Below are 27,325 nucleotides of genomic sequence, written 5' to 3'. Positions count from 1 at the left end.
ACTGGAGCTAAAGAGATCCATAACTGGAGCTAAAGAGATCCATAACTGGAGCTAAAGAGATCCATAACTGGAGCTAAAGAGGTCCATAACTGGAGCTAAAGAGGTCCATAACTGGAGCTAAAGAGGTCCATAACTGGAGCTAAAGAGGTCCATAACTGGAGCTAAAGAGATCCATAACTGGAGCTAAAGAGATCCATAACTGGAGCTAAAGAGGTCCATAACTGGAGCTAAAGAGGTCCATAACTGGAGCTAAAGAGATCCATAACTGGAGCTAAAGAGATCCATAACTGGAGCTAAAGAGATCCATAACTGGAGCTAAAGAGATCCATAACTGGAGCTAAAGAGATCCATAACTGGAGCTAAAGAGGTCCATAACTGGAGCTAAAGAGGTCCATAACTGGAGCTAAAGAGATCCATAACTGGAGCTAAAGAGATCCATAACTGGAGCTAAAGAGATCCATAACTGGAGCTAAAGAGATCCATAACTGGAGCTAAAGAGGTCCATAACTGGAGCTAAAGAGATCCATAACTGGAGCTAAAGAGATCCATAACTGGAGCTAAAGAGATCCATAACTGGAGCTAAAGAGATCCATAACTGGAGCTAAAGAGATCCATAACTGGAGCTAAAGAGGTCCATAACTGGAGCTAAAGAGGTCCATAACTGGAGCTAAAGAGATCCATAACTGGAGCTAAAGAGATCCATAACTGGAGCTAAAGAGGTCCATAACTGGAGCTAAAGAGGTCCATAACTGGAGCTAAAGAGGTCCATAACTGGAGCTAAAGAGGTCCATAACTGGAGCTAAAGAGATCCATAACTGGAGCTAAAGAGATCCATAACTGGAGCTAAAGAGGTCCATAACTGGAGCTAAAGAGATCCATAACTGGAGCTAAAGAGATCCATAACTGGAGCTAAAGAGGTCCATAACTGGAGCTAAAGAGATCCATAACTGGAGCTAAAGAGATCCATAACTGGAGCTAAAGAGACCCATAACTGGAGCTAAAGAGATCCATAACTGGAGCTAAAGAGGTCCATAACTGGAGCTAAAGAGATCCATAACTGGAGCTAAAGAGATCCATAACTGGAGCTAAAGAGATCCATAACTGGAGCTAAAGAGGTCCATAACTGGAGCTAAAGAGATCCATAACTGGAGCTAAAGAGATCCATAACTGGAGCTAAAGAGGTCCATAACTGGAGCTAAAGAGATCCATAACTGGAGCTAAAGAGATCCATAACTGGAGCTAAAGAGATCCATAACTGGAGCTAAAGAGATCCATAACTGGAGCTGAAGAGATCCATAACTGGAGCTAAAGAGATCCATAACTGGAGCTAAAGAGATCCATAACTGGAGCTGAAGAGGTCCATAACTGGAGCTAAAGAGATCCATAACTGGAGCTAAAGAGGTCCATAACTGGAGCTGAAGAGGTCCATAACTGGAGCTAAAGAGGTCCATAACTGGAGCTAAAGAGATCCATAACTGGAGCTAAAGAGATCCATAACTGGAGCTAAAGAGGTCCATAACTGGAGCTAAAGAGGTCCATAACTGGAGCTAAAGAGGTCCATAACTGGAGCTAAAGAGGTCCATAACTGGAGCTAAAGAGGTCCATAACTGGAGCTAAAGAGGTCCATAACTGGAGCTAAAGAGGTCCATAACTGGAGCTAAAGAGGTCCATAACTGGAGCTAAAGAGATCCATAACTGGAGCTAAAGAGGTCCATAACTGGAGCTAAAGAGATCCATAACTGGAGCTAAAGAGGTCCATAACTGGAGCTAAAGAGATCCATAACTGGAGCTAAAGAGATCCATAACTGGAGCTAAAGAGGTCCATAACTGGAGCTAAAGAGATCCATAACTGGAGCTGAAGAGATCCATAACTGGAGCTAAAGAGATCCATAACTGGAGCTAAAGAGGTCCATAACTGGAGCTAAAGAGGTCCATAACTGGAGCTAAAGAGGTCCATAACTGGAGCTAAAGAGATCCATAACTGGAGCTAAAGAGATCCATAACTGGAGCTAAAGAGATCCATAACTGGAGCTAAAGAGGTCCATAACTGGAGCTAAAGAGGTCCATAACTGGAGCTGAAGAGGTCCATAACTGGAGCTAAAGAGGTCCATAACTGGAGCTAAAGAGATCCATAACTGGAGCTAAAGAGGTCCATAACGGTGAAACCCTGATGAAAGTACGGCAGATCACGTTTCTCACCAGAGCACATGACGGCGGCGAACACCCAGCACTGGCCGAACTTGACCGGGTGGCAGCCGATGTTGTACCAGCGCTTCAGGATGGGGTACGAGCCGCTCCAGTGAGAGGGGGCCATTCCGCCGATGTAAGGCCCTCCCCATCGACCCTCCAGAACCCCCCTGTCTCCCTCACTGTTGATCTGCATGGAGCGACACAAACACACACAATGGCGATTTACACGATGACTAAATGTCTGCTACGCTTTGAGAGCAGGACAAAAGAAAAACACTCAAGTATCTGCAAAAGGAAAGCTTGATTCTGAATTGTGCGTGCTCTTTAATGCACTTCCTTATTGGACAGTGACAGGAAGTGACATAGCTAGAGGTAAACCTAGAGGGAAACACAATGCTTCACTTTTTTTCACACTGCAAAAAGTATTTAACTAGATCAGTATAAACATCTCAGTTTCAGCACAATAATCCAAATGTTAGTTGTTGTGACTGGTTAAGAAGTTGTTGGGCATTTGTCCCAGATTATTTCACTTGTTCTGAGATGTTTCTGACTCGTTTCGATACATTTCGTCCTTATTTCAGGTCATTTTCTTTGCCAATGGGGAAAGAAAACTGGTCTTATCTCATTGACAATTTTACTTTCTTATTTCAAGCGAGATTTACCCTAGAACTGGTCTGAAATGTCCTCAAACAAGCAAAGCAAACTCGGTCCGATCAGGAAAAGTGTCTAAATGACAAGAAACATTTCCTCAATTCAAGTCATTTAAGACAATGCTTGATATTCACTTTTTGTAGTGCAGAAAATAAACTTATTTATCACACACAAAGAAAGTCAAGTCTAAGTCCAATGTCCCCAGGTAATTCTAATGAATGAATAAAAGGCTTGTTGTCGTTCATCCATCATTTCCAGAAAAAAGTCTGTAAAAATGAAAGCATTACTGATATTGCTGATCCTGTTCCAACGCACATGAAACTTACCAAAGTCTTGAGGTCATTTCTGTTTCTGTCCCGGGAAATTCTAATCTGGTGTGAATAGGGCCATAAGTCATAACTATAAAAATGATTTAAAACCTTTCATATTCACTACAGTACAGGTGGAAATGTGCATATCTGCTGACCCCGTTTAAACACCACAGCATGCTGTACCAAACCAAAGAGACGTCGTTACCATGCGGCTGATGATTCTGCCCACGTAGATGGGATCACATCGAGCAGCTTCATCCGCCATGGGGTCAGTGAGGTACTCGGGGCTCACGTACAGAAGAGCGAGAGCGATGTCCACCATGTCGTCCTCAAACTGCAACACAAAACACATCTGTGACCGACCCATCTGTGACCGACCCGTCTGTGACCGACCCGTCTGTGACCGACCCGTCTGTGACCGACACGTCTGTGACCGACACGTCTGTGACCGACACGTCTGTGACCGACACGTCTGTGACCGACCCATCTGTGACCGACACATCTGTGACCGACACATCTGTGACCGACACATCTGTGACCGACCCATCTGTGACCAACACATCCATGTCGTCCTCAAACTGCAACACAAAACACATCTGTGACCGACACATCTGTGACCGACACATCTGTGACCGACACATCTGTGACCGACCCATCTGTGACCAACACATCCATGTCGTCCTCAAACTGCAACACAAAACACATCTGTGACCGACACATCTGTGACCGACACATCTGTGACCAACACATCTCAAAGTCTGCGTGTGACTGTCCCCAAGGCAACATCTGCTCCTCATCCCGACTCACTACTACAGAGACTCCATCTTGACGGGACACATGCTACATGCTACATGCTAATGAACTCCAGATAAACTCACCAACGTTTCATTTCAAATCTACATTTCAAAACCGCTGAAATGCCTGAAACCTGTTGCGCAGTTTGATGCAAATCAGTGGTGTCAGAATCTCTCATGTCTTTACCAGTGTTAATTTCGTCGACTAAATTATTTAGTCTTAATTTTAGTCAAAGTGATATTTTTGTGACTAAAATTGGACTAAAACTAAATTAAAAGTTTTTCATGAGACTAAAACTGTGACTAAAATGTCCAGATATTTGAGTCGACTAAAATCAGACTAAATAAAAATGAAAAGGAGAGACTAAAATCATCCACACTTCTATTGAGCGTCTGAAAGAGCCTCATATCATGTAAATTCTTTGCCAAAAGAGCAACTCTGAGCTTTGTTCATGTGGAGCAGCTCCATGAAGCAGAGGAACCAGATTAAATATGATTATAATGAATATGATCAATGCATTGTCGACTAAATTAGTCTTTAATTTAGTCGACTATATTGACATGCAATTTTAGTCGACTAAAACTAGACTAAAATTGAAAAGATTTTTTCGACTAAATCTCGACTAAAATTAAATTACATTTTAGTCAAAAGACTAAGACTAAAACTAAATTAAAATATGTTGACAAAATTAACACTGGTCTTTACTCTTTTAATGGCGTCTCATTGTACTTTCCAATCAGCCAATGAAAAGTGCTGTAGCGTAGAAGGATTTACTGTCAATGTGAGATTTACTGTTGGTTAATCTGTGAAAGAGCGATCGATACAACGAGCTGGGTGTGTTTGACAGTATTATTAGCCGCTGGTTTAGCAAAGTGTCAGTAACTTACCTTACTCACGACAATGAGAATATCCTTTCTTTTTGGTTCATACAGATGTATTCGATGCCCATCCTGACTCAAACATCTGTACGCAGAAAGGCTTTTATGCTTTTAATGATTCTCCTGTGTATGAAGACGGAAACTCTGTACTATGTAAATATCGCCAAATCCAGTGAAGGTATGACCGAGAACTTCACGTCAGTAATAACTGGGCCGAAGCGTGTCTGGGTCTGTAATGTCCAACAGTGACCGTTTGTTTGCATCGAAGCGCTGCATTTCCTTGTAAGTGAGTTGTAACAGATGTAGGTGAAAAAACGCTGCATAACTGTGTGGAATCGCGATTGTTTTCTGTTGCATTCGCCATTTTTGTTTCCCTTCAAAATGTCGCGCGCTTGCATTTCTAGTCATGTGACTGGGAGACGCCTATACTGGGAGTTTGAGAATCTGCCGATATCCGATATTAACCGATACACCAGGAGACTTTCCTAAAAGTAGCTTTTCCTTTAGGTGTTTCTATCTCCCGGTCGACACACGTGAAACAGATCGATCATATTTATAAACTGGTTCCGTACCTGTCCGTAGTCCCAGTGCATGGGGAAGATGTAGTTTCCGCTGCCTTTGAAGATGACTCCATGTTCATTCAGCACATACTCCTGCACTTTCTTCTCGTTTTTCATGTACACAGAGTCCTCTATTTAGCAAAAAAGAAAGAAAAAACACACAGATTAACACAAAAACACGTTACATTTTCTGTTGCCAGAGTAAAGAGCGCGGGCTCGGGATGCACCGATCTGATGTTGGCAGGACGGCTGGGATCTGTGGGCTAGTTCGGCTACGCCTTGTCATTTTTAGAAAGAAAGAAATAGTAAATGGTATTTTTCAAATTGTATAGTAAATTTTATATCTTAAAGGGACTATACAGAGTTTAAAATTATGTATTTTCCTCTCCCTACATGTTCCTCCATGTCCTCATGTGTAGAATGAGCCCAGACCTGTTCACCACAACTGACTCTAAAATCCGTCAGAAAGGTGTCACTTCGGGTCTGAAGTGCCGTCATGCACGAGCTTAATATAGAAGCTGCAGCTACACGTATGACCTGAGGTGGCAGTAGTGAGTATAAAACGGATTACTTGCATCTAGCCCCTTTAACTAATAACCTAATGGCATTACTGTGTATTATCATTGTAGTTTTATACGTCTGATCAGATTCATAAATCTTTTTAAAAAAAAGGGCTCGTTATGATTAGTCCCGAGACACCCGTGAATATGTGATGGAGAGATGGCAGTCCCGCCTCCAGCACACACACACACACACACACACACACACACACACACACACACACACACACACACACACACACACACTTGGCTCCGGGACGGTCCGGGCCTATCACAGACTGAAGACCCCTCATCGGTCACGTACACTCGCACGCGGTCTCTGTAAACACTACGGAAAACTATCAGACACACAAACCAATCCCTGTTTTGGCTCTTACTGTTCCCTCAGTTCAAAGCTCTGAACTTGGAGAATCGAATTGTTTGAAACCAAAAACGTACATTTTATCGCAGTGCAAAACGCCGCAGCTAGCAACAGCATGCTAAAGCTAACGGCAGCTAATCAAGGCTGAGACAGAAACTATGATTGGATCACCTGAAACAGCCGAATGAAATAAACTCGGTGTTTGTATTTTAGTTTATGAAATGCTGTTTAAGAAAAGCATATTTCTCATGCATAAGCTGTAGTGATGCTAATGTAAGCTAACTAATGCTAATGTAAGCTAACTAATGCTAATGTAAGCTAACTAATGCTAATGTAAGCTAACCTGTCATATACCCATAAGCTGTAGTGATGCTAATGTAAGCTAACTAATACTAATGTAAGCTAACCTGTCATATACCCATAAGCTGTAGTGATGCTAATGTAAGCTAACCTGTCATATACCCATAAGCTGTAGTGATGCTAATGTAAGCTAACTAATGCTAATGTAAGCTAACCTGTCATATACCCATAAGCTGTAGTGATGCTAATGTAAGCTAACCTGTCATAGACCCAAACATAAAGAAAGTCTCTCTTAGTGTCGGTTAACATCGGACATTGCCAGATACTCACATCTTTAGTAGCGATTGGTTTCGGAAGCAAAACAGCTGGATCGGTGCATCTCTAGTACGAGTCTTTCCCAAGGACAAAGCGTGCGCATGTGGACAGTTTGCAAACTGAACTCGGCTCGTTTGCCTTTTGTTTTGGGCTGTTTTACCCAGAAAAAATCACACATCTCAGATTCGACACCTCAGTTATTTCCCAGGACATCGTAGCTTGTAACAATATGGATATTGCATCACCTAAACGGCTCATCAGCAGGAGCCCCGCCCTGAGTAAAAACAGGACCAGGCAGTCATTTGTGCCACAAGCTATTTTACAATGAAACAAACCAACAATACGAAGTAACCAACAGTGATTTTTGTTTTATTATTCTGCACAGCTGGTCTGTCAGAGAAGGTTTTTTAAGGAATGTAGATCACGATTTTAACATAATTTAAACTGAGGTTGACGGGCCGTGGTTTGTTCTTTGTGTGTTGTCAGTGTTTGGATCTGTCTGCTGTGTCACTGTTGTCTTTGTGTATCTCCACTCACTGCAAATGAATTTCCCCACGGGGACAATACATTTTTCTACTACAATAAATTTCTCTACTACAACAAGACCAGACGTCCCAGTTTACCCCGGGACAGCACCAGTTTACCCCGGGACAGCACCAGTTTACCCCGGGACAGCACCAGTGAACCCCGGGACAGCACCAGTTTCCCCCGGGACAGCACCAGTTTCCCCCGGGACAGCACCAGTTTACCCCGGGACAGCACCAGTTTACCCCGGGACAGCACCAGTTTACCCCGGGACAGCACCAGTTTACCCCGGGACAGCACCAGTTTCCCCCGGGACAGCACCAGTTTACCCCGGGACAGCACCAGTTTACCCCGGGACAGCACCAGTTTACCCCGGGACAGCACCAGTTTACCCCGGGACAGCACCAGTTTACCCCGGGACAGCACCAGTTTACCCCGGGACAGCACCAGTTTACCCCGGGACAGCACCAGTTTACCCCGGGACAGCACCAGTTTACCCCGGGACAGCACCAGTTTGCCCCGGGACAGCACCAGTTTACCCCGGGACAGCACCAGTTCTGAGCGCTCTGTCCCAGGTCCCCATGTCTTTCTCTGAAGAACCTACTCCATAAAACTAGAGGCTGTTAGAGACAAAATAAAGGAGTGGTCCATTGGATTGACATTACAGTTCCACGAACAAACAGCTCTACCATTCAAGAAAAGTCACAGTTTGGCTTCCCCAACAAACACCCACTGTGTTCAGTTTTTATTTGGTCACTCAACCTGTTAGAAAAGATATATTTATCCAACAAGAGGGAAACTTGTTACTTGTTAAGGATCAAGTAGAAAAAAGGGCAATCGTAACTATAGACCAATACGGAAATCTGGAATTTAAATGTTCAATAAAGTAAGCGTCCCTGAAACAAAAAGGAAGGTTCCTCAGACGTTCTTACCAGGGCACCAGGGGTTGAAGATTAACGCCAAAAATCCCAGCTTTTTCTCTTCTCCTAAATAGTTGACGGTCAGGGTGTAAATCCCTATGGGAGCGTCGGCCGGGGGAGTGATCTTCACCACCACGTTACGGCTTTTCTTCTGATCCAGGGTCAGCTCCGCTTTCCAAATGGCTTTAGCGTTGGGCGCTCGCCTTACAGTGTCCGGGATCCCGAACACGGACCTGGTGCCTCTGACCTCATCCGGGATGTTTCCTGAAAAGAAAATAAGGTTTAAAACGACGTTTAAGAGCCCTTTGCACTTTATTTCCTCACGCAGCATTCCCTCATGTATGTCAGGGTTAGGGTCAGTAATGCCATTTCAAAGGAGGACCAGCATGTCCACAAACAGCTATTTAGCACTTTTTGATCAATTAGATGTCATTGCTTCAGCGCTATGAAGAGCTAGCTACAGAACTTTTCTTAAATGTACTCAATAACGGACAATATAACTTGATCAGTGGTTCCTAATTGCTTTTCCCTGAAGTCCTTTGTTCATAATGACGGAGCCTCCCTGTCCATGAAAACGCCTCTCACAGAAGCTTATGAGACTCAAAACTAGGTGTACAGTGATATAGGGCTGTGGAATAATCGTGATTTCAATTATGCCAAACATAATCGTGATTATTATTATTTCAATAATGGAGCCGCCCGACAGTGACACATTAATTCTGTCTCTAATCCGTTAAGACTTTCTTCATTTGTTTTGACGGTGTAGATTTCTGAGCTCAGAGGCGTCGCCAACAAACAGATTAACAGCTGTTCTTCTGAGGCGCGGCCGTCGAAACATGACCGTCTATCTGACAGCCGTTGGTGTCCTTGCCAATTTCCTGATTTCAACAGGACTAACCCTCAGGTCCAAACAGGACCGACCCACAGGTCCCACAGGTCCAGGACTAACCCTCAGGTCCAAACGGGACCGACCCACAGGTCCAGGTAGGACTAACCCACTGACCCTCAGGTCCAAACAGGACCGACCCACAGGTCCAGGTAGGACTAACCCACAAACCCTCAGGTCCAACCAGGACTGACCCTCAGGTCCAGGTAGGACTGACCCACAGGCACTGACCCACAGGTCCAAACAGGACTGACCCACAGGTCCAGGTAGGACTAACCCACTGACCCACAGGTCCAGGACTAACCCACTGACCCACAGGTCCAAACAGGACTGACCCTCAGGTCCAAACAGGACTGACCCTCAGGTCCAGGTAGGACTGACCCACAGGCACTGACCGAGCGTGGCGGTGAACAGCAGGCTGTTGACGGCCGGGTTGAACGACTCTTTGAACCTCAGGCCGACGCTGAAGCTCTGGCCCCTCCTCACGATGAGCTGGGAGGTGGACATCTGGTCCGTGTGGTGCTTGGCATTGTTTTCCTCCAGCTTCGGATCCACCTTCACGACTGAAAACAGAGACAGAAGAACATTAAAACATGGGCCTGAATGGCAGCAGAACGTGTGCTCAGTGGTTTAACCTCTGACCCCAAATCTAAAAGCTTCAGGACTGGAGAACTACAGTTGAGAAGCAAACCTGCAACACTGATGGAGCTTATCTGTCACCGCGTTTCTGTCACATGTTTGAAGCGTTTCTGTCACATGTTTGAAGCGTTTCTGTCACATGTTTGAAGCGTTTCTGTCACATGTTTGAAGCGTTTCTGTCACATGTTTGAAGCGTTTCTGTCTTTTTTCATGTTTTTGTTTCTTTTTTGTCCTGGTTTCGCCAAATGTTTCTCCCTTTTTTGTGGTATTGGTGGCATGTTTTTGTAGCTTCTTTGCAGCTTTTTCATTCGTCGGTTTTCGTCACTATTTTGATGCTTTTTTTCAGGAAGATTTTATATTTGGGTAATTAACACTGCTGTGAGTCAGACTGTTTTTAATGCAGGCTAGCTGATACCATAGAAATGCACTAGCCTAGCGTCACGTAACTCTTCAAACATAAGAACTGCATTAATTACAAAAAAAAAAATATCTCCAGAAATCACCAACACTTCGACTCAGTGCTAATGTCGCCGACTAAAATATTTAGTCTTAATTTTAGTCAAAGTGATATTTTTGTGACTAAAATTGGACTAAAACTAAATTAAAAGTTTCTCATGAGACTAAAACTGTGACTAAAATGTCCAGATATTTGAGTCGACTAAAATCAGACTAAATAAAAATGAAAAGGAGAGACTAAAATCATCCAAACTTGTATTGAGCGTCTGAAAGAGCCTCAGATCATGTTTAAAGGATCAGCTCTGAGCTTTGTTCATGTGGAGCAGAAACATGAAGCAGAGGAACAACATTAAATATGATTAGAATCAATATTATCAATGCAAAGTCCACTCAATCAGTCTCAAATTTACTTACAATTTTAGTCGACTAAAACTAGAGTAAAAATGGGGATGAAATTTTCTTTTTTTGTCAAATTTTTTAGTCATTTTTTTCTTTTTTTTGTCATTTTTTTGTCACATTTTTGTAATTTATAATTTTTTTTTTCTTTTTTTTTTTGTCATTTTTTGTCATTTTTTTTGTCTTTTTTGTCATTTTTTTGTCATTTTTTTTTTTGTCTTTTTTTTGGTCATTTTTGGTCATTTTTTTGTCTTTTTTTTGTCACATTTTTGTAATTTTTTTGTAATTTTTTTGTAATTTTTTGTCTTTTTTTAGTCATTTTTTTGTCACATTTTTGTCATTTTTTTGGAGAGACTAAAATCATCCACACTTGTATTGAGCGTCTGAAAGAGCCTCAGATCATGTTTAAAGGATCAGCTCTGAGCTTTGTTCATGTGGAGCAGAAACATGAAGCAGAGGAACAACATTAAACATGATTAGAATCAATATTATCAATGCAAAGTCCACTCAATTAGTCTGAAATTTAGTCGACTAAATTTACTTGCAATTTTAGTCGAGTAAAACTAGACTCAAATCGAATTACATTTTAGTCAAAAAACTAAAACTAAATTAAAATATGTTGTCAAAATTAACACTGCTCTGGATAACGAGGAAATGAGGCCCTTTGTCAAACATCCTGAAACATCCCTTTAAATATGTTAAATTGGTGTTAGTGAAATAAACACATCAGGCATTTATTGGTGAGAATTATAAACATATTCCACCAATAACACCATTAATAACAACAGGTACGAGTGGCTCATTGTGCACATCGGGCTCTGTCCATTTCCCGCCCTTTGTCGGTTAATAAATCCAGTGCAATGAGAAGAGCTGCCACTTTCAGCCTGAGGGTTTAAGCTGTCATTTATGCAGGTGTGGCTCTGGCTGGATGTTAATGAGCTCCGGGCTCCACAACAAACGTGTGACGACCAGCCCCCCCACCGGCCGTCTGCATTTCTACAGTTGAACAAACGTCTCAGCTATTTCTGTTATGTAAGAACCAGGTCACAGTGTAACTAGATCCACAAATGATCCGATAATTGATCGTTCTGACAGCTTGTTGATCTATAAAAAGCTAGAGGTGAATAATTGCGTCTAATAAATTAAACCAGGATTAGAGCGAAGAGTCGACACGCCTTCAAAACCGGATCGACGTGAAAGAATCTGGCCTGAGTTCAGGAATGCACCATCTGTGCTGCCAACTTTAGCAACTGATAAAATCTATACATAACTCTTTTCAATTAAATAGATTTAAAGTCTTGTAAGCAAGATTTTTTATTTCATCTTTTAACAAGACTTGCCAACTGTATAATGCTTTTGTGGATGTGTAACTACAGGAACTTTGAGGAAAACTGGGTCAGTGAAGCCGAGCAGACGAAAAGTAAGATTACAAGTAAAAAGTAGAGTTTACAGAGTCCGGGCTTCTCTGCAGAGACTGAAGCCTCCGCGCCCCGGCCTAAGATAAAGTGGGAGAAAATGGATGGATGGAAAAAGGACAGTTTTAATTGATCGCAGTTTACATCTATTCGCCCTCTAATGCAGTGGTTCTCAACCGGGGGGTCGGGAGACAAATCTGGGGGGTCGCCATATCATGTAGATAAAATATACATCCTTCTTTTAGCACATAATATCATGTTTCATTGTCGCTTGTGTGTGCTATTTCACCTGAGTGCCATTATATGTTTTTATATGTTTTATTCTAGCCATTTGTTTTTATTTTGTTTTTTAAGAATCTTGTAGGCTAATGATCTGATTCCTCACGGTGTGACCAGAGCAGGGGGTCAAGAACCCCTTTAACTGTTATAATGGGGGTCGCGGCTCCAAAAGGTTGAGAACCACTGATGCAGCCAAGCTTTATGTGATGATATTGATATATGTACCTGGTCTCTGTCAGCCAACACTGAGTCAGAGCCAGAGCCTGAACAAACAGGCTCTCAGGTCATCTGATAAAAGACCTGATTAGTACCACGACTACTGTAACATCGTGAAGAAGAAATGTAAATTATTAAAAGGTGCCCTATGCAACTTTTGAAGTGAAAAAAAAAAAAAGTTAAAGGGGGGTATTCTGCAAAATGGACTTTTTCCAGCTTTCCATCCTGTTATTCTGTCACTCCCTCATTAAAAACATGGCTGAAGTGTTGCCTTGGCACATTCACGTATTTCTGAGTAATCTGTCAAAACTCTGATTGTCATGGTCTGCTTTCTGTGGCCCTGTTTTAGTTTGTTTTCTTGTGGTGTTTTATTTTGACATGTCTTTTTGGTCTGTTGTGATTTTCTGTTTGACTTCCCTCTCGTTCTCGCCTGCCCCGCCCTAATGTGCCTCACCTGTGCCCCGCCCTAATGGAGCCTCATGAAGGCCCCTGTGAGGGACAGCACTGGAGCCACGCTGCCCCCACAACGCCACAACATGTCGCTCCCTTTTCCAATGTCAGTTTAGTCACTCATGTATAAAATTCTTCATGATTCCTCATTCCTTCCTGAGAATGTTTGTGAAAACCTGTGAAAAGGCAGGACGTAGAACAATGCAAGCCTGTGGTGAACTTTACGCCTCAGCATTTCGACAGTTGTTTCTCTGTCAAAGCTGCAGCGATGTGTCATTAGCGCTGCCCTCGGTTAAACTCCTGGATCTGATCGTTGTCAGTAGATGCCACTGAACCCTGCTCTGCCCCTCCCCTCACCTTGCTTACCCTCTCACACACCCTCCTCCACACACCCTCCTCCACACACCCTCCTCCTCCACACACCCTCCTCCACACCCTTGTGATGCGTTCACAGACAGACGGGAAATACCAACATCAGCAGAATGAATGTAACAAAGGAAACATTTTGATACTTTTTGCTGAGCTGCAACTTTCATAAATCTGTGTTTCTTTTCCATTTAAACTCACAATGCAGAGTTTTTAATTCCCGCAGCCCTCCGACGCCTCACACACTTCCCGGCTCCGTTACACAAACAGACCTGGAAGCTCCCGGAGAACAGAGCCTCTGAAGCAACTTTAACTTGAAGAAATGGTTGTTCAGACTCACAAACCTGATATAATAATAAGTTACTGTAAATATTGTGTTTGTTGTTGAGGTGAACCTGGTGCTGGTGCTTCCTGCAGGTGCATCTTGTAATGTGTATAAACCTGCTGAACCTGCCTCTGCCCTGGGATGACAGGTGGAAACGAGCTCGCAGCTGTTTGTGCAATGTCCCTGTCAGGGTGATGAATAAAATACACTTTGGTGCTTTTGCTTGACCTCAAATCTAATCATCAGAGGAGCTTTAATTCCTTCTTCTTGGTGGACCATGGTTTCTATATGAATTTCATGTTCACTTACAAATCTGATAGTCTTTAAGTTCAGATTTTCATTGGTGAATAAATGTACTGTAAAAGCTGACAGGTTATTGCTGAAAATGGGATAACATGATGGTTCAACAGGTGCACCCGGTTTTCACTCATTCAGACACTTTTCCTGATCGGACCGAGTTTGCTTTGTTTGTTTGAGGACATTTCACACCAGTTCTAGGGTAAATCTCACTTGAAATAAGAAAGTAAAATTGCCAATGAGATGAGACCAATGTTCTTTCCCCATTGGCAAAGAAAATGACCTGAAATAAGGACGAAATGTATCGAAACGAGTCAGAAACATCTCAGAACAAGTGAAATAATCTGGGACAAATGCCCAACAACTTCTTAACCAGTCAAAACAACTAAAATGTGGATTATTGTGCTCAAATTGAGATGTTTATACTGGTCTTTTTGCAGATATTTCTGTAAAGTGAGGACATTTTGGGTGCTCCTCACTTATTTGAAGGACTTTTTTTTAGGGTCAAGGTGTGGTTTTATGGTTAGGGTTAGAATTGGGTTTAGGGTTAAGGTTAGGGTTAGAATTCAAGGCACTAACATTAGGGTTAGGGTTAGGGTAATACATTATGCCTATGAGTGTCCTCACTAAGATCGAAGTACAAGATAGAAGCACACATTGAGTTTTTAACCAACAGAGAGAGGACATTTTTGTAAAGTGAGGACATTTTGGGTGGTCCTCACTTATTTGAATGATTGTTTGAGGGTCAAAATGTGGTTTTAGGGTTAGGGTTAGAGTAAGGTTAAGATTAAGGTTCGGGTTAAGGCTCATTCATACTTCACAAGACACGAGCACTTCTTGTTCTTGCGCCCTGAGCTGCAGAACAAATGGAAACATTTTGTAACTGACGACAGTTCCAGGGCGACAAGGCAAAAGTGACTTCATTTTGCTCTGCAGCTCAGGACGCAAGAACAAGAAGTTCTTGCGTCTTGTGAAGTATGAATGAGGCTTTAGGGTCTGGGTAATAACTTATGACTATGAGAGTCTTCACTAAGATAAAAGTACAAGATTGTGTGTGTGTGTGTGTGTGTGTGTGTGTGTGTGTGTGCGTGTGTGTGTGTGTGTGTGTGTGTGTGTGTGTGTGTGTGTGCGTATGGAGAACATTTCCTCTCTTTGCCCCTTAAACAGGCACTTGCACACTCCAACTGTGTAGGTGTTTTGTGAGTTCTGACAATACTTGGGCAATACCATAATGCACTGCGCCTTGGGGGGGGGGGAGCTGTCATCGAAGAGTCTAATATTAATCTTCCAAATATCCAATTCCACTAAACCAAAGCTTAAGAAAATCTGCACCTTTTTATCTATTGATTTTGAAAAGTCGATGGAGAAAAGCTCCGGTGAACCTGGTGTGCAGAGCTCTGTAGTTCCGGATTACCTTTGATTGTTGAGCAATTACGAGCACGGCAGAAGTTCATCATTGTTTGGCTGTAGCTTCACTCGCACTCAAAGGCACATGATGGGTTATGTGCAAAACTATGAAGTGTCAAACTCTGAATCTGCTCGCAGTCGCACACATGCCCTCCAGTCACGCACATTCTCAGTGCTGTGAACGCTCTTTGAGGATTCCTTTCTACAAAAATGATTGACAGGTATTTCCTATTAAAACTTGATTGGCAGTGACCTCCCACATCCAAGACTTGGAGGCGTGTATGTCGGATCACAGCTGACCCTTCTCACCCTGGACACGGACCATTCACCCCCTCCCCTCAGGCAGGAGGCTACGGTCCATCCAGACCTTCATCAGACTCATGAACAAGAAAGACCCAGTTCCTCTGTATCAGCCTCATAATAACCTGCTCTATCGCACTATGTGACACGTCCACACTGAGACCCGCTGCTGTTACATCACCTGCACATCTGTAAAGACACTCCCGCTGCTGTTACATCACCTGCACATCTGTAAAGACGCTCACGCTGCTGTTACATCACCTGCACATCTGTAAAGACGCTCCCACTGCTGTTACATCACCTGCACATCTGTAAAGACGCTCACGCTGCTGTTACATCACCTGCACATCTGTAAAGACACTCACGCTGCTGTTGCACATCTGTAAAGACGCTCCCACTGCTGTTCTGTGTCTCTTTCATAGTTTACTTTACCCTCCACTTACTGCACGCCCTCATGGTCTTATAGTTTCAAAAGTTGTTATAGTTTTGTGGCCACACCCCCTTTGCTCTGCCCGATCCCGTCAGACCTGAGGCTCAGCAGGGAGGGGCCCGGCAGGACAGGGATGGGAGACGGTTTGGTAACACCAGGAAGCCTGGGGCGAATGTAGTGAGTGAGTGGTTGTCAGAGGGGCCGATGGCGCAGACTGCTTGCCTCGCTTCCATCAGTCTACCCCAGGGCAGCTGTGGCTACAATAGTAACGAATAGTGCAATGTAAAGCGTCTTTGAGTGTCCAGAAAAGTGCTATATAAAACTGATGCATTATTATTATTATTATTATTATTATTATTATTATTATGTGTTGATAATAAAACAATTGTGATTGTGAGAGCCAATGCAGTTGAAGTGCTAAAAAGCGTTTTAAGTTAAAGTTAAAAATATTAAGTAGTTTTTTGGTTAAAAAGCAGCAAAGGTTTAAAAGTCTAAAAGCTAAGCTTAAAAACTACAGTTTAAAAGACTAATGCTAAAAGGTAAAAGCGTTAAAAGAGGTAAAAAAGCCCTCAATCTAAGTCCCTCCCATTACTTAGACACCTCTGATGTCATCAGTGTTGAGCTGAGTTCAGGTGTGGGAGCAAACAGATTTTCTACCTGTTGCTACTAAGAGAATGTAATGTTCATTATTTATTTTTGTCTAATAAATGGACTTCACTGGATTACGTCTCCCTGGTCTTCAGTGTAAGAAACCTTTCGCATCTGGCTCACTGTGGCTGTTGAAATGAGCCACTACATTGATTCTGCACAAATGTGAACATGGAGGAGGCACTGAAAGGCGTGTGTACGAAAAGCTGCTCAATAAATGCCTACTGTATAATTGTTTGCACTGAGCAGGTGTTTGGGGCCGGTCCCTGCACACGACCCCCCCCCCCCAGTCTGAGGCCCTCACAGCTCACAGTAAGAGTGGTTCAGGGAGCGTGAGGCAGCTTTTTCATGCACACATTGGGCAGATCTCAACCCCATTGAGAATCTTTAGGATGTGCCGGAGAACAGTGGTCACACTCCCCCAACATCAAACAAGATCGCGGTGAGAAAGTAAAGCAACACTGGATCTTTTGAGAAGAACGTGTGCCGTAAACAAAGCTAAAGGAGCTCCAGCTGACCATATCACCATATGAGTGGACTTTCTTAGTGAGGGTGATGTGTCGTTGTTGGTCAGCCCGTGTTTCTGTGATGGGGGACCAGTGTGAAAACAATACAATACAACTTAGAGAATGGATGAATTCATGGTCCACTATACGCAGAGCTGTAGTATCTGTCTGGTGATGCAGTACTGCCCCTGCCAGTGTAAATGCACCTGCCAGTGTAAATGCACCTGCCAGTGTAAATGCACCTGCCAGTGTAAATGCACCTGCCAGTGTAAATGCACCTGCCAGTGTAAATGTTGAAGAGTGTGGATGTGGTACTCACTGTAGTACTTTCAGTCTGTCTGGTGATGCAGTACTAGTGCAGTACTAGTGCGGATGTGGTACTCACTGTAGTACTCTCAGCCTGTCTGGTGATGCAGTACTAGTGCAGTACTAGTGCAGTACTAGTGCGGATGTGGTACTCACTGTGGGACTCCTCGGGCTGAGGCTCCAGGGGCTGAGGCTCCGCGGTCGACATGTTCAGCTCTCGTCAGGGCACTGTCAGAGGCAGCACTGCAGGAGTCCCGGCTCTGAGGTGAGGATATAAGGACGGACGGGGACACACCCACTGTCCCCAAACACACTCAAGTTAACGCTTTCACCACCACAGGTACTTTCATGTATTAATACGCAAATGAGTACGACATTGAGGTGTTGAGGTTGACTCAAAGTGAAAAACTATTGGAGCGTTTGGTTATTAAGACCAACTCATGAATAACTCTTATTAATAATGCAAGTCAAAGTTCGTTCCTAACGTCATGTTAAAGCCTAAATATGACATTTCAAAGGCCACAAACGCAAAAGAACAAAGGTGCTTAATTTAACAACTTTTAAGCAAAAATGTGTAGAATTTCAGCCAAACTGCTTGAATGTGTTTGAATTTGATGCTTTTAAAGTGACTTAGACGGATTTCATCTGTTGTGATAATTATAGTTTTATTTCCATGAGGCAGCAACGTAATAAAGAAAAAATGTGAAGTTTGTTTTATTTGTCTTCTCTGAGGGAAAGTTCTATAGAATTCAGACTCACTGATTTCCCATTGGTCGGCACGGCAACAGTTTAAAAAACGTTTACCTCGACATATGTGACTGTCAGTGTAGATACAGACGCATCTCTGGAATCGCCCATGTACGATCAACAACTGTGAGAAAAATCTAAACTTTCTCTCATTATTCAAAAACTACTTTAACAAACGCTGAATTATGAAAATAGTTTATACTAAATAAAGATACAAAGACATGGGGAGGAGCAAAGTGGTTCAACAGCCCATAAATACATAAATAACGGAGAATGCTAACAGGAAGCTACATGTTAGCATCGGGCTAATGCTAACGGCTAGCTCGCGCTTGCTATGACTGCCATTTTTTTCACTTCTACTGAACAATCTGCTCTGAGAAAATATCCACATGGGCCCGATTTACACTGGACTTTATTCATGTGATGAATAAGTTCATATTCCGACAGAAAATGGCTAAAAACAGTGAAAAACTGTGTTTCCCAAAAGATTCTATTTCCCCCTCGGCGAAGCCACGCCCCCTTCTATGACAAGATGCGTCTGGATCTATCCAATAAGGAAGTGAAGCAAAAAAAACCCCATAAAAATCAAAAAATCAAAAAAAGGCAAACTAATGAAAACTGGAGCAGAATCTTGTGTTGCTTTAGCCATGTTGTGTCTTGTGTCTAATGTGTCTTTAATGCTTTTTAATGCCCCACTGTGACAACGTGGGTTTGTCCCAATATGTGTTTTGTTTACTTTGCTTTGTTTGTCTCATTTGCAACAATAATGTTTAAGTTAATAATTATATCACATTGTCCATTTAAAACTTTGTTTATATTTACCTGAACCACCTGGTGAGAAAGGAAGGGCCGTGGTCTGTGTCGGCCATTTTAAAATCTTAGGCTGGACCATGAGGCATGTGGGGGGAATCCGGTTTAACTTTGCTTTGTGTTTCCTTTTGTGTATGATGTTTGATTTGTCTTTGTTTTTGTTTTTGATTTGAACACAAATCATTTCATGTTATGTAAAATGTTAATAACTTACCTGCTGAACTTGCATGTGGAACTTACCCACTGAGCTAATGGTACTTTCCGGTGGGAGGTCCTTTCCCATTAGGGGGAAGTATAAAGCCTGACTGCTTCTAGTCATGGGGGCCATTTTGTATGTGTAGGCCTGCCCATTTCGACCCCTCGTGGCCGGCCTCCTCACACCCACGAAAACCCTTTACTGCTACTCATTCTGACCAAGCCATACACTCTATTTTCAGTAGAAATCATTACCATAGACGTCTTGGTTTATTGTCTATTGTGTGTGTTTTTGTTGTTGTTTTTTTAACTCTATTTTTATATTGTTATGTCAGGGATAATGTATAGAACGCTGGTCATTATCGGGAAAATAAGCACCTTCAGGGCGAACCGTCGCTTATTATTCGTCCATTTGCAACTGAACACACACAACATAAACTTCGTACACTTTCATGAAGGTCGAAAGGTTTATTTAATGACTTCCGCGACAAATAGTTCCCAAAAGTTTGCGCGTTGCTCGGCAGCGTTTAGCTAGGCTAGAAGCAGCAAGGCTAGCAGTTAGCCTAGCTACTTAGCTGAAGGTGCAGTTGGAGGAGGTGGTGAATCTCTGGGTAAGTTGAAAGTCAGACTCACGATTCCCCGACTTCTCTCTCAGTGACGGGACAGATAGTGTCGCTGCTACGTACGGAGGAGTGATATGAAAGCACCAACTCAGACGTCCTTTATCAGGAAATAATGACCGGGAGAAGGTTGGGAAATCCCATTCAAATCAGCGGAGCTTCTGCTGACGCTGTGAAGAGCCGTGTAATAAATCGTGTATAATGAATGACCTGTATGTGAAGCACAACACAGTGTTGTTGTAAATGTTCTAGACAACGTTGACATTTTACCTCTTCGCTTTGTGGGAGCTGTGCCGTCTCTGTTGCCCCAGAGCTGTGGAACCAGTTACCTGCAGAAGTGAAGACAGGCTCAGTCTCGACCTGAGCTCAGATCACTTCTAAAACACACTTTCCTCTGCTTTGTCTCTACTGTAAAAGGGTTTGATTTTATTGGCTCTGTGTGAGACTCCAGTCGAACTAAAGCCGAGTCGACTCGATCAAGAAGGAATGACTGATGATCTTTGATACGTTAAAATAGATCCGCCCATGACTCACAGTTACACAAAGAGGAGATTAACTGCATACAGTGAACCTTCTCAATAGCACTCATTGTTTTTTGCAATACACAGATCCTTGTGCTTCAAATACATGATGATGCAACGAAAACATGTCAGTGTCAGTTGCACCGACCGGGCCCACAATGCAACAGTTAGAGGTGAAACTCCACTCTCCATTAAGACATGCCGTCATCTTTACTGAGGCTGAGGTGGAGGTGTGGCCTCTCGGAAGTGATCATTGGCTGGAGGTTTGTGATGCTGAAAATCGTCTCCCAGGTTGAATTAACGCCTAGGCTTCATTCAGTAGAAAACTTTATTCATAATTCAGCGTTTGTTAAATTAGTTTTGGAATAATTAGAGAAAGTTTAGATTTTTCTCCTAATTGTTTTCCCCTTAACTGTTTTCAAACATGACCATATATGGGCGATAGAGCAATTTTAACCATTTTGCATTTAAAGGACCTTATATTTGAGCAGCATCAGCTTCGTGGTTGTATAAGCTACGCGGCGGCGGAGTGATCTGCTAGAAAATAGTCCCTCAGAATGCGATCGTTCATGTGATGCAGGTCAGTTATATTCCAAACATGACTCTATGGACACAGACATGTATACGGTTAGTCTGGTGTTATCAGTGATTTGCCTCAGGTGCTCTGTGGAGCGGGTCACACTGTTTTTAATACAGGCTAGCTGATACCATAGACATGCACTAGCCTAGCACTAGCCTAGCGCCATGAAACTCTTCAAACATAAGAACTGCATGAATTACAAAAAAAAAAATCTCCATAAATCAGCAACACTCTGGATAACGAGGAAATGAGGCCCTGTGTCAAACATCCTGAAACATCCCTTTAAGGAAGAACACAAGCACGATGTAAACGAGGAAATGGCTCAAGGTCGGGCCCTCTTTCTCTGAACACATTTTCACCGGGACGTTTCTCAGCTTGTCTCAGGTCGAGGAGGTTGAGTGAGGCTCATTTTGAGGCTCTGACTGAGCTCTTTCCGATTCACGAAACAGGAAGTCTGTACACGAGCGATCGCTGTTATTGTTACCAGTGTTAATTTTGTCGACTAAAATATTTAGTCTTAATTTTAGTCAAAGTGATATTTTTGTGACTAAAATTGGACTAAAACTAAATGAAAAGTTCCTCATGAGACTAAAACTGTGACTAAAATGTCCAGATATTTGAGTCGACTAAAACAAGACTAAATAAAAATGAAAAGGAGAGACTAAAATCATCCAAACTTGTATTGAGCGTCTGAAAGAGCCTCAGATCATGTTTAAAGGATCAGCTCTGAGCTTTGTTCATGTGGAGCAGAAACATGAAGCAGAGGAACAACATTAAACATGATTAGAATCAATATTATCAATGCAAAGTCCACTACATTAGTCTTAAATTTAGTCGACTAAAACTAGACTAAAATTGAACTACATGTTCGTCAAAAGACTAAAACTAAATTAAAATATGTTGTCAAAACTAACACTGATTGTTACTTCCGCATTTTTGGCCGGATGTTTTGGTGAATGGTCGGCAGCAGCTGATGCAGACTCTGTTTTATGAAACGATAGATCTGCTACAGCGTAAGAGAAGCAATGCCCTGTTTATGGACATTGTTTTTGCCGATCATAGGATTTTAATAACATTTTTATCAAATATGAAAATGCAGAAACACATCACACATCTTAGTCCAGAAAAGAGCAGTTGTAGGAGCAGCAAAGAACCTTCAACCTCCCAGGACCTGAGCTTCATGGAGGGTGTGGGAGGTGCTCTTTAATAATATATGTATAATTAAAATAAACGGAGACGGCAGCCCTACCTTTTACTGCCGGTTTAATAATTAAAACCCGAAGAACATTTCATTGTGAGACCGAGCCGTCATGAAGGTCCCAAACCTTCATAAAGGTGTGGACGTCGATGATTAAGTGTGTGGGTTATTCTGGCAAAGACCTGGTGATAAGGTTTGGCAGCTGCTTTGCAAAAGAATGTTGTGTCATCGCCCAAATGACATCAACTGCAAGTACACACTGTGCGCTAACGGCGCCGACAGTGCCATTGAGGCGGTTGGATTGGTGTGAGTTTCATGCTTTGTTTTTCAGTTTAAGTCACAGGTGAATCATCAACAGAAAAGTGGTGCTGCTACTTATTATTACCAAAGCACTTTGTTCATCTTCACCATGAGACAAGCAACATTAACATTACATAATTACTGCTTCTTTTTCCTGACTTTGATGCAGAAAGTCCAGTGACCAGCCAGAGACCAGCTAGAGACCAACCAGTGACCAGCCAGAGACCAACCAGTGACCAGCCAGAGACCAGCCAGAGACCAGCCAGAGACCAGCCAGAGACCAGCCAGTGACCAGCCAGAGACCAGCCAGTGACCAGCCAGAGACCAGCCAGTGACCAACCAGAGACCAGCCAGAGACCAGCCAGAGACCAACCAGAGACCAGTCAGTGACCAGCCAGAGACCAGCCAGAGACCAACCAGAGACCAGCCAGAGACCAGCCAGTGACCAGCCAGAGACCAGTCAGAGACCAGCCAGTGACCAACCAGAGACCAGCCAGAGACCAGCCAGTGACCAGCCAGTGACCAACCAGTGACCAACCAGTGACCAACCAGAGACCAGCCAGAGACCAGCCAGTGACCAGTCAGAGACCAGCCAGTGACCAGTCAGAGACCAGCCAGTGACCAACCAGAGACCAGCCAGAGACCAGCCAGTGACCAGCCAGAGACCAGCCAGTGACCAGTCAGAGACCAGCCAGTGACCAACCAGAGACCAGCCAGAGACCAGCCAGTGACCAGCCAGAGACCAGCCAGTGACCAGCCAGTGACCAGCCAGAGACCAGCCAGAGACCAGCCAGTGACCAGCCAGTGACCAGCCCGTGACCAACCAGAGACCAGCCAGTGACCAGCCAGTGACCAACCAGAGACCAGCCAGTGACCAGCCAGAGACCAGCCAGTGACCAGCCAGAGACCAACCAGAGACCAGCCAGTGACCAGCCAGTGACCAACCAGAGACCAGCCAGTGACCAGCCAGTGACCAGCCAGAGACCAACCAGAGACCAGCCAGTGACCAGCCAGTGACCAACCAGAGACCAGCCAGTGACCAGCCAGTGACCAGCCAGTGACCAACCAGTGACCAGCCAGAGACCAGCCAGTGACCAGCCAGAGACCAGTCAGAGACCAGCCAGTGACCAGCCAGAGACCAGCCAGAGACCAGCCAGAGACCAGCCAGTGACCAACCAGTGACCAGCCAGAGACCAACCAGTGACCAGCCAGAGACCAGCCAGTGACCAGCCAGAGACCAGCCAGTGACCAGCCAGAGACCAACCAGTGACCAGCCAGAGACCAGCCAGTGACCAACCAGTGACCAGCCAGAGACCAACCAGTGACCAGCCAGAGACCAGCCAGTGACCAGCCAGTGACCAGCCAGAGACCAGCCAGAGACCAACCAGTGACCAGCCAGAGACCAGCCAGAGACCAGCCAGAGACCAGCCAGTGACCAACCAGTGACCAGCCAGAGACCAACCAGTGACCAGCCAGAGACCAGCCAGTGACCAGCCAGAGACCAGCCAGTGACCAGCCAGAGACCAACCAGTGACCAGCCAGAGACCAGCCAGTGACCAGCCAGTGACCAGCCAGAGACCAGCCAGAGACCAGCCAGAGACCAACCAGTGACCAGCCAGAGACCAGCCAGAGACCAGCCAGAGACCAGCCAGTGACCAACCAGTGACCAGCCAGAGACCAACCAGTGACCAGCCAGAGACCAGCCAGTGACCAGCCAGTGACCAACCAGTGACCAACCAGTGACCAGCCAGAGACCAACCAGTGACCAGCCAGAGACCAGCCAGTGACCAGCCAGTGACCAGCCAGAGACCAGCCAGAGACCAGCCAGAGACCAACCAGTGACCAGCCAGAGACCAGCCAGAGACCAGCCAGAGACCAGCCAGTGACCAACCAGTGACCAGCCAGAGACCAACCAGTGACCAGCCAGAGACCAGCCAGTGACCAGCCAGAGACCAGCCAGTGACCAGCCAGAGACCAACCAGTGACCAGCCAGAGACCAGCCAGTGACCAGCCAGAGACCAGCCAGTGACCAGCCAGAGACCAACCAGTGACCAGCCAGAGACCAGCCAGAGACCAGCCAGAGACCAGCCAGTGACCAGCCAGAGACCAGCCAGAGACCAGCCAGTGACCAGCCAGAGACCAACCAGAGACCAGCGAGTGACCAGCCAGAGACCAGCCAGTGACCAGCCAGTGACCAACCAGTGACCAGCCAGAGACCAACCAGTGACCAGCCAGAGACCAGCCAGTGACCAACCAGTGACCAGCCAGAGACCAACCAGTGACCAGCCAGAGACCAGCCAGTGACCAGCCAGTGACCAGCCAGAGACCAGCCAGAGACCAGCCAGAGACCAACCAGTGACCAGCCAGAGACCAGCCAGTGACCAGCCAGAGACCAGCCAGTGACCAGCCAGAGACCAACCAGTGACCAGCCAGAGACCAGCCAGAGACCAGCCAGAGACCAGCCAGTGACCAGCCAGAGACCAGCCAGAGACCAGCCAGAGACCAACCAGTGACCAGCCAGAGACCAGCCAGTGACCAGCCAGTGACCAGCCAGAGACCAGCCAGAGACCAGCCAGAGACCAACCAGTGACCAGCCAGAGACCAGCCAGAGACCAGCCAGAGACCAGCCAGTGACCAACCAGTGACCAGCCAGAGACCAACCAGTGACCAGCCAGAGACCAGCCAGTGACCAGCCAGAGACCAGCCAGTGACCAGCCAGAGACCAACCAGTGACCAGCCAGAGACCAGCCAGTGACCAGCCAGAGACCAGCCAGTGACCAGCCAGAGACCAACCAGTGACCAGCCAGAGACCAGCCAGAGACCAGCCAGAGACCAGCCAGTGACCAGCCAGAGACCAGCCAGAGACCAGCCAGAGACCAGCCAGTGACCAGCCAGAGACCAACCAGAGACCAGCGAGTGACCAGCCAGAGACCAGCCAGTGACCAGCCAGTGACCAACCAGTGACCAGCCAGAGACCAACCAGTGACCAGCCAGAGACCAGCCAGTGACCAACCAGTGACCAGCCAGAGACCAACCAGTGACCAGCCAGAGACCAGCCAGTGACCAGCCAGTGACCAGCCAGAGACCAGCCAGAGACCAGCCAGAGACCAACCAGTGACCAGCCAGAGACCAGCCAGTGACCAGCCAGAGACCAGCCAGTGACCAGCCAGAGACCAACCAGTGACCAGCCAGAGACCAGCCAGAGACCAGCCAGAGACCAGCCAGTGACCAGCCAGAGACCAGCCAGAGACCAGCCAGAGACCAGCCAGTGACCAACCAGTGACCAGCCAGAGACCAACCAGTGACCAACCAGTGACCAGCCAGAGACCAGCCAGAGACCAGCCAGAGACCAGCCAGTGACCAACCAGTGACCAGCCAGAGACCAGCCAGTGACCAACCAGTGACCAGCCAGAGACCAGCCAGTGACCAGCCAGTGACCAGCCAGTGACCAACCAGTGACCAACCAGTGACCAGCCAGAGACCAGCCAGAGACCAGCCAGAGACCAGCCAGTGACCAACCAGTGACCAGCCAGAGACCAACCAGTGACCAGCCAGAGACCAGCCAGTGACCAGCCAGAGACCAGCCAGAGACCAACCAGAGACCAGCCAGTGACCAACCAGAGACCAACCAGAGACCAGCCAGAGACCAGCCAGAGACCAACCAGAGACCAGCCAGTGACCAACCAGAGACCAGCCAATGACCAGCCAGAGACCAACCAGAGACCAGCCAGAGACCAGCCAGAGACCAGCCAGAGACCAACCAGAGACCAGCCAGTGACCAACCAGAGACCAACCAGAGACCAGCCAGAGACCAGCCAGAGACCAACCAGAGACCAGCCAGTGACCAACCAGAGACCAGCCAGTGACCAGCCAGAGACCAACCAGAGACCAGCCAGAGACCAGCCAGAGACCAGCCAGTGACCAGCCAGTGACCAGCCAGAGACCAGCCAGTGACCAGCTAGTGACCAGTCAGAGACCAGCCAGAGACCAGCCAGTGACCAGCCAGTGACCAGCTAGTGACCAGTCAGAGACCAGCCAGTGACCAGCCAGAGACCAGCCAGTGACCAGCTAGTGACCAGTCAGAGACCAGCCAGTGACCAACCAGAGACCAGCCAGTGACCAACCAGTGACCAACCAGTGACCAGCCAGTGACCAGCCAGTGACCAGCCAGAGACCAGCCAGTGACCAGCTAGTGACCAGTCAGAGACCAGCCAGAGACCAGCCAGTGACCAGCCAGAGACCAGCCAGTGACCAGCTAGTGACCAGTCAGAGACCAGCCAGAGACCAGCCAGTGACCAGTCAGAGACCAACCAGAGACCAACCAGTGACCAGCCAGAGACCAGCCAGTGACCAGTCAGAGACCAACCAGTGACCAGCCAGTGACCAGCCAGAGACCAGCCAGTGACCAGTCAGAGACCAACCAGAGACCAACCAGTGACCAGCCAGAGACCAGCCAGTGACCAGCCAGAGACCAGCCAGTGACCAACCAGAGACCAGCCAGAGACCAGCCAGAGACCAGCCAGAGACCAGCCAGTGACCAGTCAGAGACCAGCCAGAGACCAGCCAGAGACCAGCCAGAGACCAGCCAGTGACCAGCCAGTGACCAGCCAGAGACCAGTCAGAGACCAGCCAGTGACCAGTCAGACCAGCCAGAGACCAGCCAGAG

General features: G+C 45.7%; 1 protein-coding gene across 1 annotated transcript in view; it reads right to left on the bottom strand.

The window, feature by feature from the left end:
- Positions 1–17,928, bottom strand: part of LOC306979819 (protein-glutamine gamma-glutamyltransferase E-like) — a 45,158-nt gene extending 27,230 nt beyond the window's left edge. Inside the window, exons 1-6 of the mRNA XM_079578945.1 lie at positions 17,845–17,928; positions 9,648–9,815; positions 8,379–8,630; positions 5,398–5,516; positions 3,358–3,486; positions 2,200–2,377 (exon numbers count right to left, since the gene is read on the bottom strand). Coding sequence (XP_079435071.1) covers positions 2,200–2,377; positions 3,358–3,486; positions 5,398–5,516; positions 8,379–8,630; positions 9,648–9,815; positions 17,845–17,896 — 898 coding nt within the window. The 5' untranslated portion in view covers positions 17,897–17,928. The remainder of the gene's footprint in view (positions 1–2,199; positions 2,378–3,357; positions 3,487–5,397; positions 5,517–8,378; positions 8,631–9,647; positions 9,816–17,844) is intronic.
- Positions 17,929–27,325: the final 9,397 nt, after the last annotated feature.

Source organism: Gobius niger (genome assembly GCF_951799975.1).
Source record: "Gobius niger genome assembly, chromosome: 20".
In the NCBI taxonomy this organism is placed as follows: Eukaryota; Metazoa; Chordata; class Actinopteri; order Gobiiformes; family Gobiidae; genus Gobius; species Gobius niger.
This window is presented reverse-complemented; position numbering and strand designations above follow the sequence as displayed.